Genomic DNA, 12,708 nt, shown 5'->3' on the forward strand with positions numbered 1-12,708 from the left:
CTTGTAGACTCAAGGACATTACAAAAAAAGAATAGCTCAAAACACACCAGATTTAGACTCCTCCTCCTCCTCCTCCTCCCTCTCCTCCTCCTCCTCCTCCTCCCTCTCCTCCTTCTCCTCCCTCTCCTCCTTCTCCCTCTCCTCCTCCTCCTCCTCCTCCCTCTCCTCCTCCTCCCTCTCCTCCTCCTCTTTCATCCCCTCCCCTCCTCTCCCCTCCTCTCTCTTCCTCCCCCCCGTACCTGGAAGGCGTGCGGTGTGTCGTCCACACAGTAGACCCGGAGGCTGTATCCCAGAGGGTTGGTGTTGTCTGTGCTGCCGAACACGGCCAGCCTCAGCCTCTTCACCGCCTCCTGGCTCAGTGGCGCCCCCACCAGGGCGTAGCGGCCAGGGCGCTCCAGCAGCAGGTGGCAGCTCTGGGCCTCCAGCAGACAGTAACAGGACGTGCTCTCCTCCTCCACAGACATCACTTCCTGTCACATGGGGGAACACAACAGGGTAGGGTTAGGTATGGCCGACAGTGGAGGGCGATGCCTATCTAGAGTGTCGTAATGGCATAACAGTGACATGGGAGTTGGCTGAAGGGTAAGCTGGAAGAGAGGGGAACCACGGTTGGCTGTATGTGACGGTAGCTGGTGAAACAGTTAACGAGTCGCCGACCGATGAAAATGTTCCGACTTTTATTCGGAAGAATTTGAATCCATTTTCAATCAACTCTCGCTAGTCCGGCCAAAACACTGCAACGCAATGGATTCGGTGAGTAATCCCCACTGCTACCTAGTTAACTAGAACACTACTTTACATTGTTAGCAGGCTCACGAAATAAGTTGTGTTAGTTGACTAGCGAGTGTGTGTCATTGATTTTCAACAACATTGAAACCGTATTGACATTTTTCTGAATAAAAGTCTGAACATTCGGTCGGTTCGCCGACTTGTTCCCTTTTTCACCAGACAACATAATGAGCCTGTTGAGACAAAAGGACAATGCATCCTGAAAGCAATCCACTGACAAATGTGATCAACACAGGATAACAATTGGATGGATAGGCCATTTCACCTTCATTCAGTGCTCAATTCCCCCTCCAAATCACTGTCATCATCTTACTCTGAGCTGTGACCCAAATGCCCTGTCTGCATTAGGCGTTGTTAAGCCTTGTAAAGCCTGGCTGCATAATTGAGTGACCCACAGCCTCCTAAACCTGGACCATTAGCACTGCAGCAGACATGAGGGATCTCTATTTCATAGCTCATCCCCGCCGGGCAGGAGAGCAGTCAGGCAGGCAGCGAGGGAGAAATGATGGAGTCAAACGCCACCGCCGCCACGAAAAAAAAAAAAAAAAAAAACAGCTGCAGCATTAATGGAAAAAAAGGACGGAGAGAAAGAGAGAGAGAGAGAGAGAGAGAAAGAGAGAGAGAGAGAGACAGAGAGAGGGGCCTTCCATCTCCCCTAATGTCACTAATTTCAGCGGTTCACATTTGTGGAGGCATTCTGCCTGAGATAAAGCCCTCATTATTTCACAATAACGGAGGCAGGTCACACATCGCTTTATTTTTTATTTTTTTTACGAGAGCGAGGCCACTGACACCTCACACACTATCTCTCTCTCTCTCTCTCTCTCTCTCTCGGGACATCTCTCTCTCTCTCTCAATCTCTCTCTATGTTTCTCTATTCCCCCCCCCCCCTTCCCCCCCTCCCCGCCGCCGCCTATTTGATAGCTCCCTTTTGTACAGCACGTCTCTTCTGGCAAATTACATCCTGTGTAAATGTCATAGGCAGTGAAAGAGGCTGTCTGGGAGAGCGCGTCGCGGGCCCTCCACAGGCACAAAGACTCTGCGGCTCTGGGGTCACTCCGCCTCGATGAGGTCCCTGCCGCCTTTGATGAGGTTAGTTAAACATTAAAAGAACGTCTCAGATATGTCCGCTCTGCTGGGGATGGAGGGGTAAGATGGTGGAGAGTGGTGTGTGGGGATTGATGTCAGATCGGCAGAACGAAGTCCCTGTGAGGGTGTGAAGTAGCTATAAGACGCAGAGTTGAAGGGCTTTTCAAAGGTGCTAGGAATGCCGCACATAAGAGCAGCGAGAGGTTTTCATAGGCTTTCAGCACCTTTTATATCAGACCAATACCAAAATACCTGGCTGGCGATTTGAACTTTTTAAATAGATGTGGAAAGTTTTTTTTTTTTAATCTCTGGGCCTATTCCCACGTTGTCCCGTGGAGCAGGGCGTTCCTCCAGAATCCTCAGCCTCCACACTTGGCTCCGACCCACCTGCAGAGCCTCACAATAACACTGTAGGTTTCATTGACAATTTGAATTTGTTTTGGTTGGAATCGGCTTCTATTCCTTTTTTTTAGGACTGACGGAATCCGCTCCAACAGGCTGGGCCGGCCAAATGCTAGTGGGCAATTTGCAGCACGCTGTACTCTCCTCCCCATGTGACTGTCTGTTTACACTCCACACACACACACACACACACACACACCACAGAATCCCCCCCTGTTCTGCTCCAGGTTCATCTCAGGCAACTGTTTCCAGCACTAGCCCCCCTTACTGTTCTCCTGTGGCGCTAAACATTAACACTCTCAGCGGTTCATTTCCCGATTCAGACTGTTGTTACAGATAGGCCCCCCCGGTGAGGCGTTCCACTCTGCGTGCAGTGTGCATGCTTTCAGAATCTTTGGCCAACCGTCACTCCAAATCTTTTATCCCTTCAGCTATCAGACTACTTAACTCAGAGGGTGATCACTTCAAGTAGACTTACAAACAACATACAACAGTACAATGTCATGAAAAAAATGAATGTTCTTAGTCGAGTAGTTTTTTATTTTTCGGATTTCTTTTATTCTTTTTTTTTTACACATCTAAAAGGTGCGCTTGACATGACATTGTACTGTTGTATGTTGTTTGTGTCTGAATGAGGAGTAAAGCTACACATGAATTGCCCCCAGTGGGATCAATAAAGTTGTCTGAATCTGAATCTGAATCTGAGGGGGTGTTCTCACTAGAACATTTGCTTCACTTGAAACAGAGTTTAGGATAAAATTCGCTTTGCTCTGTGTTGTTTGGAGCTGTGAGAACGCGCATTCGAAGTCGCTCCTGGAGCAAATAACCAACGCATGCTCCGCTTGAAAAGGGTGGTTTCGCTCCGGTTAGAAACGACGCATCGAGGCTGTCCATAGGAAAACAACAGCGCATGTTGCTTCGATTGCATATGTTACTTCGATTCGACTGTTGCTTCGATTATTGCATATGATACTTCGTTTACATAAAGGGCTGTGAGAACGCAAATCAGAGAAATAATTTATGCAACAGTGTTGCGAACTCATCCACTTGCTCCGGGTCCTGATTGATTGATTGATTGATTGAAAACCTTTATTGTCCCCAATGGGGAAATTTTGTTGTCAAACAGCTCAGTTAGGGCAGAAAACATTCAATACAGAAAACAGAAAAACATTCAATAAAATACATAAAACAGTGGAGGCTCAATAAGTAAAAAGTTCCAAAAGTTCCAGCTCCAGGTCTCCCCCACCCTGCAGGGCCTGGTTGTAGAGTCGGAGTGCAGCTGGAACAAAGGACTGTCCAAATCTTTTTGTACTTTGACGGGGGAGAACAAATCTGTGGCTGAACTTGCTCCTCATCCCTGCCAGCTCGCAGTACATCGGGTGGGAGGGATTGGCCAGCATGGCCGCCAGTTTTTTCCCCATCCTCTGTTCTGCCACCACCTCTGGGCTGTCCAGCCCGGTCCCCACCACAGAGCTGGCCTTCTTCACCAGTTTGTTTATCTTCGCAGCATCCCTGGCACAGATGTTTCCACCCCAGCAGGCCACGGCGAAGAACAGAACGCTGGCAACCACCGACTGATAAAACATTTGCAGCAGCTTGTTGCAGACACCGAAAGACCTCAGCCTTCTCAGGAAAAACAGTCTGCTCTGCCCTTTCCTGAGAAGAGCCTCGGTGTTGTCAGTCCAGTCCAGTTTGTTATTAATTTGTACTCCCAGGTACCTGTAGGAGTCCACCCTCTCGACTTCCACCCCCTTGATGGTGATGGGGGCTGGGGTCCTTCTCTTCCTCCTAAAATCCACCACCAACTCCTTTGTTTTGCTGGTGTTAAGCAAAAGGAAGTTGGTGTCGCACCACTGCACGAAGCTCTCCACCAGGGCCCTGTACTCCTCATCCCTGTCGTCTGTGATGTAACCGACGATAGAGGAGTCATCCGAAAACTTCTGCAGGTGGCACTGGTCGGAGCTAAACTGGAAGTCGGAGGTATAGAGGGTGAAGAGAAAGGGTGACAGAACAGTTCCCTGGGGGGCTTTCATGTGAGAACATGACCTAAATCTCTTTTGAGGGAATCGGAACGAGCTCTCAGGACTGCAGAGTCATCCCCTGTCTTCCGTCGTAGACTGAAGACCTCCATCTCTTCGGGCTGTAGTACCTTAGCTGTCCCTCCTGAAGCCTCCCCCATCGTCCTGTCCGTTGTGTTTATGATTATACACTTTGTTTTTTCAGGTCTTACGTCCTATGTTTTAATTATGTTGCTTTATATCCTGACTGTGTACTATTTTATTGGATTCAAGTTGATTGTTATTGTTGTTGTTGTAAGTCGCTTTGGACAAAAGGCGTCGGCTAAATGTCAAAAATGGAAATTAAAAAAGTCCCCCCAGGCAGACCGGTGTCGGCGGAGGGTGGCAAACATCCAGTCACGGTCTGTTTGATCCCCGACCGTCTGAGAGACTCAGGATCCTCAGGGTCTGTGCCAGCAGGCTCCAGATCTGCTTCTTTCACAGAGCTATTACTCTGATGAACACCCCCCCACACACACACTCTGATGAACACACCCCCCCCACACACACACACTCTGATGAACACCCCCCCCCCCCCACACACACTCTGATGAACACCCCCCACACACACACACACTCTGATGAACACCCCCCCCACACACACACACTCTGATGAACACCCCCACACACACACACACTCTGATGAACACCCCCCCACACACACACACACTCTGATGAACACCCCCCCCCACACACACACACACTCTGATGAACACCCCCCCCACACACACACACACTGATGAACACCCCCCCCCCACACACACACTCTGATGAACACCCCCCCCACACACACACACACACACTCTGATGAACACCCCCCCCACACACACACACTCTGATGAACACCCCCCACACACACACACACACACTCTGATGAACACCCCCCCACACACACACACACTCTGATGAACACACACACACACACACACACTCTGATGAACACCCCCCCACACACACACACACACTCTGATGAACACCCCCCCCCCACACACACACTCTGATGAACACACACACACACACACACTCTGATGAACACCCCCCCCCCCCACACACACACACTCTGATGAACACCCCCCCCACACACACACACACTCTGATGAACACCCCCCCCACACACACACTCTGATGAACACCCCCCCCCCCACACACACTCTGATGAACACCCCCCCCACACACACACACTCTGATGAACACCCCCCCACACACACTCTGATGAACACCCCCCCCACACACACACACTCTGATGAACACCCCCCCACACACACTCTGATGAACACCCCCCCCCACACACACTCTGATGAACACCCCCCACACACACACACTCTGATGAACACCCCCCCCCCACACACACTCTGATGAACACCCCCCACACACACACACTCTGATGAACACACCCCCCCCACACACACTCTGATGAACACCCCCCCCACACACACACTCTGATGAACACCCCCCCACACACACACACACACACACACTGATGAACACCCCCCCCCACACACACACTCTGATGAACACCCCCCCCCCCACACACACTCTGATGAACACCCCCCACACACACACACTCTGATGAACACCCCCCCCCCCCACACACACTCTGATGAACACCCCCCACACACACACACTCTGATGAACACCCCCCCCACACACGCACACTCTGATGAACACCCCCCACACACACACACTCTGATGAACACCCCCCCACACACACACACACTCTGATGAACACCCCCCCCACACACACACACACTCTGATGAACACCCCCCCACACACACACACACTCTGATGAACACCCCCCCCCCACACACACTCTGATGAACCCCCCCCCCCCCCCCCCCACACACACTCTGATGAACACCCCCCACACACACACACACTCTGATGAACACCCCCCCCCCACACACACACACACTCTGATGAACAACCCCCCCTAACCCTAACCCTGCATTTCGTTGTCTGGTACTTGTACTCTGCAATGACAATAAAGTTGAATCTAATCTAATGTGATCAACCAAATGGATGGGGGGGAACAGGAGCCTGCGGGGTGTGGCTTCCCCCTCGCTGTAGGGACTTGGTTGTCGGCTGAGAACAGGCGACATGCTGGTGGAGGCAGTGTAGAGACAGGGCTACACAGTTAGCATTGTGCCTTGCTGTTCTCAGCATGCATTGTGTGCATTCATTGTTATTAAGTACTGAAACCATGGGTGGCACTGTTGTTGGGTTTGATGACCCCATCGTTTGGGTTTCACATTGAGCGAGTCTTTGTCTCTCAGTTTGCTAGTCAATAAAGTGACTGTGAAAGCTGTGTCTTACTTCACTGATCGCCATTATCCTAAGTAATTACAGACCGATATCCAATTTACCCTTCTTGAGCACCATACTTGAACATAGTTTTTAACCAAATAAACAACTTTTTAAAAAGAGTGTGAAGAATTATATTTTGGAGAAATTCCACTCTGGTTTTAGATCGAACCACAACACAGTGACAGCATTAACCAAAATGGTTAGCGATCTTAGACTTGCCGTTTCCGCAAACAAGGTCTCAGTTCTTAATCTTTTAGATTTGAGCGCAGCTTTCAACTCGATCGACCATAGCATCCTGTTGGGTCATCTGGAAAAATGGGTTGGTCTCTCAGATTGTGTCCTGAACTGGTTCCGAGAACACCTTACAAAGAGGCAGTTCTATTAGTCTAGGAGACAACGAGCCAGAGAGATTTTTTGGGGTTGCACAAGGAAGCTGTCTTGGTTCCCTTATTTTTTCATTGTATATGCTGCCCTAAGGAAATATCATATAATTACTAATATTTTTATTTTCCTACCTTTTAAAAATATATATATTTTATAGTTTTTTCTTGTTTTATTTATTATTGTGATATGGTTGTGATATGTTTGTGCTGAACTAGCCTATTCATTATTGTGATATGGTTGTGATATGTTTGTGTTGAACTATTCATTATTGTGATATGTTTGCGCTTAGCTGTCAAAGCACTTTATATATAATAACAAATAAAGTTATTATTATTATTATTACTCTACTGGGTTTAATTTAATTTTACAGTATTTTTATCCAGGTGCTCAAATCACTGTACATTTGTGTAGGGGATCTTTCCTCATTAAATACAACCAGCCTGTATGACCATGGCGGCCATTTTGTGACTGAAAGCTACGTATGACTTTTTCTTTCTTTTTTTTACGTATATCAAAGGGAGCTCAACTTGTTATCTTTTATAATCCAAAATCAGCATTCTCTATCAAAGCCTTCATCAGGGGGCTTTGGCATGCTTATCTACACAGACATGTGAGTGTTATGTGTGAGTGTGACGTCACCCACCTCCCACTTGCTGTCCTGCGTCTGTCTCTTCAGCCGGATGCTCCAGTTGTCGGCGGCGGCCTCTGCGCAGTGCGCTATCGTCATGGCGACGGGGCAGGACAGGTCGAGACCCGGCGGGCCGTAGGTGACCTCAGGGCCCAGCAGGATCTCCTGACCCTCCTCTGACAGAGTGCTGCAAACACACACACACACACACACACACACACACACAGGATAGGTTTAAAGAACACAGACACTTAAGATGAAGACATGTCCTCTCACACAGCGAGAGAAGCATAGCCATCAGGATGGTGTTGTGTGCTCACACTATAACGGGGATACCCTGCTATCTATCAGTATTTACCAGACATCTGAACCACAGTAAGAGCAGTGGAATTGGATGTTGTTGTTGTTGTTGTTGTTGTTGTTGTTGTTGATGTGGCCTCACAACCACAGACACATACATGATCCATCCGAAAACAGCTAACAGAGACATCCAGATAGAAGATAAGATTCAAGTGCTGGGACTAATGGATTTGGGGGTCTGGGAGAGGACAGGCTAGCTTGAGTCTGAGGCTTGTGGGTTGATGGTGCGTTTGAAGCTTAGTTTGATGAGGGCAGGTGGAGCGGTGAAAGATTAAGGGGCCCTGTGCTTGGCCGGGGGCCGGAGGCCGATCGATCGGGGCTGCCATCAATCCTGCAGCGGGCCAGGGGGCTGCCCACCCTGGGAATGTAGCCTCACTGTCACATGACCAGGCTGGCGTTCCCTCGGCAGGAGTCTCTCTCTCTCTCTCCCTCTCCCCCTCTCTCTCTCTCTCTCTCTCTGTCTCTCTCTCTCTCCTTCTCCCTCTCTCCCTCCCTCTCACTCTCTCTCTCTCCCTCTCACTCTCTCTGTCTCTCTCTCCCCCTCTCCCTCTCCCTCTTTCTCTCCCTCTCTCTCTCCCTCCCTCTCTCTCTCTCTCTCTCTCACCCTCTCTCCCTCTCTCTCCCTCTCCCTCCCTCCCTCCCTCCATCTCTATCTCTGTCTCTGTCTCTCGCTCTCTGTGTGTCTCTCTGTCTGTCTGTCTCTCTCTCTCTCTCTCTCCCCCTCTCTTTCTCTCTCTCTCTCACCCTCTCCCTCCCTCTCCCTCCCTCTCTCTCTCTCTCTCTCTCTCTCTCTCACACACACACACAGACACACACGCACTCACACACATACACACCCACACACAGAGACACAGACACACACAGACACACACACACACACACACACACACACAGACACACACACACACACACACACACACACACACACACACACACACACACATTCACACACTCTCACACACACACACACACACACACACACAGACACACACACAGACACACACTTACACACACACACAGACACACACACAAACGACTGTGCTCTGTGAAACATCAGGGCAGCCTACACTTCGTATTGAGCACACCTGCTGAGAGTCAGAGATCAGTGTTCTCACCACAGGTTTCTGAGCAGTTTGAGTTGTTAAGCTTTGGTTAATTACCACTGGATTGTCGACTGCTTGTTCAATCTCTCCGTTGGTTGCACATAGAAGCAACTAACAATAACAACATTAACAGCAGGTTGTGATCTTCAGTCAAAGAAGTAAGATTTCACTCTAACACACTCTGTTGTGCAATCAGCCCCAGGCAGCTGAGGTACACAAGGTTACCTGCAGGTTGGACTTCGGTAATTAGCCTGACAGTGACTTTGGAAAAGCAAAGGCGTTATGTTTCTTCATATACAAACCGAGAGCAAAGTATCATAAACGCGATACGCCTCACAAACAGTGTTTCAGTGTGGGTGTTGGGGTCATTGATCGTAATTAGTATGTTTTTAATGTTTACCAAGTGTTTTCATGTCTGAATGTCTGTGCGTTACCTCAGAGAGAGATGTTTGAGATCAAACCGCTGCAAACTCTCCTCGACACACCTCTATTCATATACACATCTCCTTCACTGTCACTCTTTCACACTCTTGAGTCATACACACTCCCTTTCACACCGTCACTCATTCACACTCTGTCAAATGTGTGTGTGTGTGTGTGTGTGTGTGTGTGTGTGTGTGTGTGTGGCTGGCTCTCACGATGTTGAGCTGTTGACCTTGTGTTGAGGCTATGGCCTGTATCCCCCATGCAGTGGGTGATACGATGGTCTGACAAGCCCAAGGACGTCATCAGACAACAACAGAGCTTCAAGGGCTAGGCTAACACCCTCTGGGCTAACACCCTCTGGGAGTTAAAAAAAGAGTCAACAACCTTGGATATCACACAATGTAAGCTACTGTATTTCCCCTCAAAGGAAACTGACAGAGGTGTTGCGGGAATAGGACCTCGTCAGCTCGTTCACGCTCAAGTGTCACCTGTGGGGGGAGCTTAAAGCGAAGGCATTGTCACATTACGAGGATAGCTTCGCAAACTACCTCTGCTAATAGACACGCAACATTGAAAAGGCGTTAAGGGAAAAAAACCATCATGCTACGTTTTTTTGCATGGGCTCCTCTTGACTCCCACCCTTTTAAAAAGTTGGAAGTCAACTCGAGCCCGTTCCAACTTTTGGCGTCAGGGAACCGTTATCATATCCGATGTTTTTTGTTGTGTGTGGACCCCGGGAAGAGGAGCTACCGCTTTATGCATCAGCTCCTGGGGGATCCTAATAAACCGAATCAAATCCGTTATTGCGACGGCTCACCGCGGAGCAAAGACTCTCCTCCTTCGAGACCCGCGTTTCCCCCCCCCCCCCTCCCTGGTACGAGAGTTTCGGAGACACAAAGACGCCCTAGTGAGGCCCCAGAGGAGGAGACGGAGGAACCTCTCCTCGACGACACCTGAATCCGAGGCAGAGCCGATCGATTCCTTATTCTCCTACTGTGGAGAGCGCCGTCTTATGTCGACGACTTTGGCACTGAATGGGAAGAATAGATCCAATTTCTCCCTGGGTCTCTGCAGCTGTCAAAAGATAGGTGGTGAGTGACAGCTCAGTGGTGCTTGGCCCCTGCGGCTCCTGAGACGGCAGCCAAAGGAAGTAAACACCATCAGGCTTATCGGAGCAGAGCAGGAACGTGAAGGTGGGGGCCCCCGCGTGAGTAGGGAGAGAGATAGAGCAGGAACGTGAAGGTGGGGCCCCCGCGTGAGTTTGGTGTTTTTTTTTTTTTTTTTGAAGAGTACACAAGCATCGGCATTCCAAATACTAAACTCTGAGCCGTCACCCAAATATGACCTTTGATGTTTATCTCTCAACCAGCAGCCACCAGGAACTCGGAGGAGGTCGGCGGTGGGGGCTAAATAAAGTGGGTGTGTATGTGGGTGTGTGTGGGTGTGTGTGTGTGTGTGTGTGTGCGCCTCTAATGCCAGGTGACTTGGCACGTCATTTCTTCTCCAGCCTCAGAAGAAGTTGAGATCCATGTTGTCATACAGACACGTTTGCTGACATGCTGTCGTATAGACACGTGTCGAGATGTTTGAGATGGTTTATTTTGGGCTCTAACCAGAAATACCCCAAAATAAACTTCTGGTGGGCGAGAAACTTCAGAAGCTCTCGGAAATAAAATCAGCGGCAATCCCTTATATCTTATGAACGACTCTTATCTGTCGTGCCATTTTGCTCTCTTTGAGTAATAGCTTAGTGAAAGTCTTGACAGCTACGTCACGGCAAGGGGGCTATTCATAGTGGGCGAGAGTCCAGGACTTCCTGTCTGTCTTGTTCAATCGGACCGCCTGCCAAATCACTTCAGATATCCCTTAACCTGAAGACTTTAACATTCACAGCTTTTTAACCAGTCACCCAAGAAGTACATGGTGTCAGGTTAAGTGTAGAGACTTAAAAACCGTTGCCCAGAATGGAAGGGTGTGTCTCGGTCTGCTGATGCATTCTGCAGAGCTGCACGTTCTGACACATCACGTCCTCCCCCGTAGAGTGTGTGCGAGATTAGCTAGGGCCACACGCTGAGAGGAGTGTGTGTAGACGTCTGTGCATCTCTGTATCCGTGCGTGTGCGTGTGTGTGTGTGTGTGTGTGTAGAAGAGAGAAATGGAAGAGAGGGGGAGATACAAATACATGATGTGTGTGTGTGTGTGTGTGTGTGTGTGTGTCTGTGTGTTTATGTGTGAGGGTGTGTGTGTGTGTGTCTGCATGTGTGTGTGTGTGTGTGTGTGTGTAGAAGAGTGAAATGGAAGAGAGAGAGGCAGAGGGAGATGCAAATACACGATGAGGCAAAGGGATATGTGTCTGAGAGACGGGATGCAGATGGAAGACAGTAAAGGGAGGCAGGCCTGTCCTCTGTGTCTCTGTGTCTCCGTGTCTCTCACCTGCTGTCCTCCTGGTTGATGGTCATGTACATTTCCCACGTGGTGTCCTCAGCGATCCCCCCATGGGGCACCAACAAACTGACTCCTATGGAGAGAGAGAGGGTCACAACAGCTGATGAATAGGCGCACGCACGGACGCACACGGGCACGCACGAACACACACACACACTGCTCTGCTGTCAAGTCTTTTTACTGGAGGTGACTTTTTACTGGAGGTGGCCAGGTAAGGCCCTCAGGGGCTCTTAAATCAACGATACGCCACACACACGCGCACGCACGCACACACACACACACACACACACACACACACACACACACACACACTCACACACACACACACACACACACACTCAGACACACACACACACACACACACACACACACTCCAATCGACGATTGAGCTGCAAACAATTCCCCTCTCCTGAGCCAACCTAGCCTACCAGCCTCTCAAAACACCACCAGGGACAGCAGAAAGGTACTGGATGCATGTGAGCATGACAGCCTGAAGCGTGTCTGTTTCCATCTCCCACAATGCACTCATCTCTTTGCATATTTTAACGTCTGTGTGAATGTTTAACACCGCGTCTACGTGTGTGTACATAAGTGAGTGCTTGTAGAGTATGAGTTAATGTGTGCGTAAGTGAATGTCTGTGTGTGTGTGTGTGTGTGTGTGTGTGCATACAGTATACGGCTACATGATGGAAACAGAAGAGGAGCATAATTGAGTGAAGTG

The 12,708-nt window shown here is 49.5% G+C and overlaps 1 protein-coding gene across 1 annotated transcript in view; it reads right to left on the reverse strand.

Annotated features, from left to right (window-relative positions):
- Positions 1-12,708, reverse strand: part of unc5da (unc-5 netrin receptor Da) — a gene marked incomplete at both ends in the record, with an annotated part of 163,537 nt that overhangs the window by 11,387 nt on the left and 139,442 nt on the right. The window contains 3 exons of the mRNA XM_080529400.1: positions 240-470; positions 7,670-7,841; positions 11,976-12,060. Coding sequence (XP_080385526.1) covers positions 240-470; positions 7,670-7,841; positions 11,976-12,060 — 488 coding nt within the window. The remainder of the gene's footprint in view (positions 1-239; positions 471-7,669; positions 7,842-11,975; positions 12,061-12,708) is intronic.

The sequence above is a fragment of the Nansenia antarctica genome (assembly GCF_963989245.1).
Source record: "Nansenia antarctica genome assembly, chromosome: 4".
NCBI lineage: Eukaryota > Metazoa > Chordata > Actinopteri > Argentiniformes > Microstomatidae > Nansenia > Nansenia antarctica.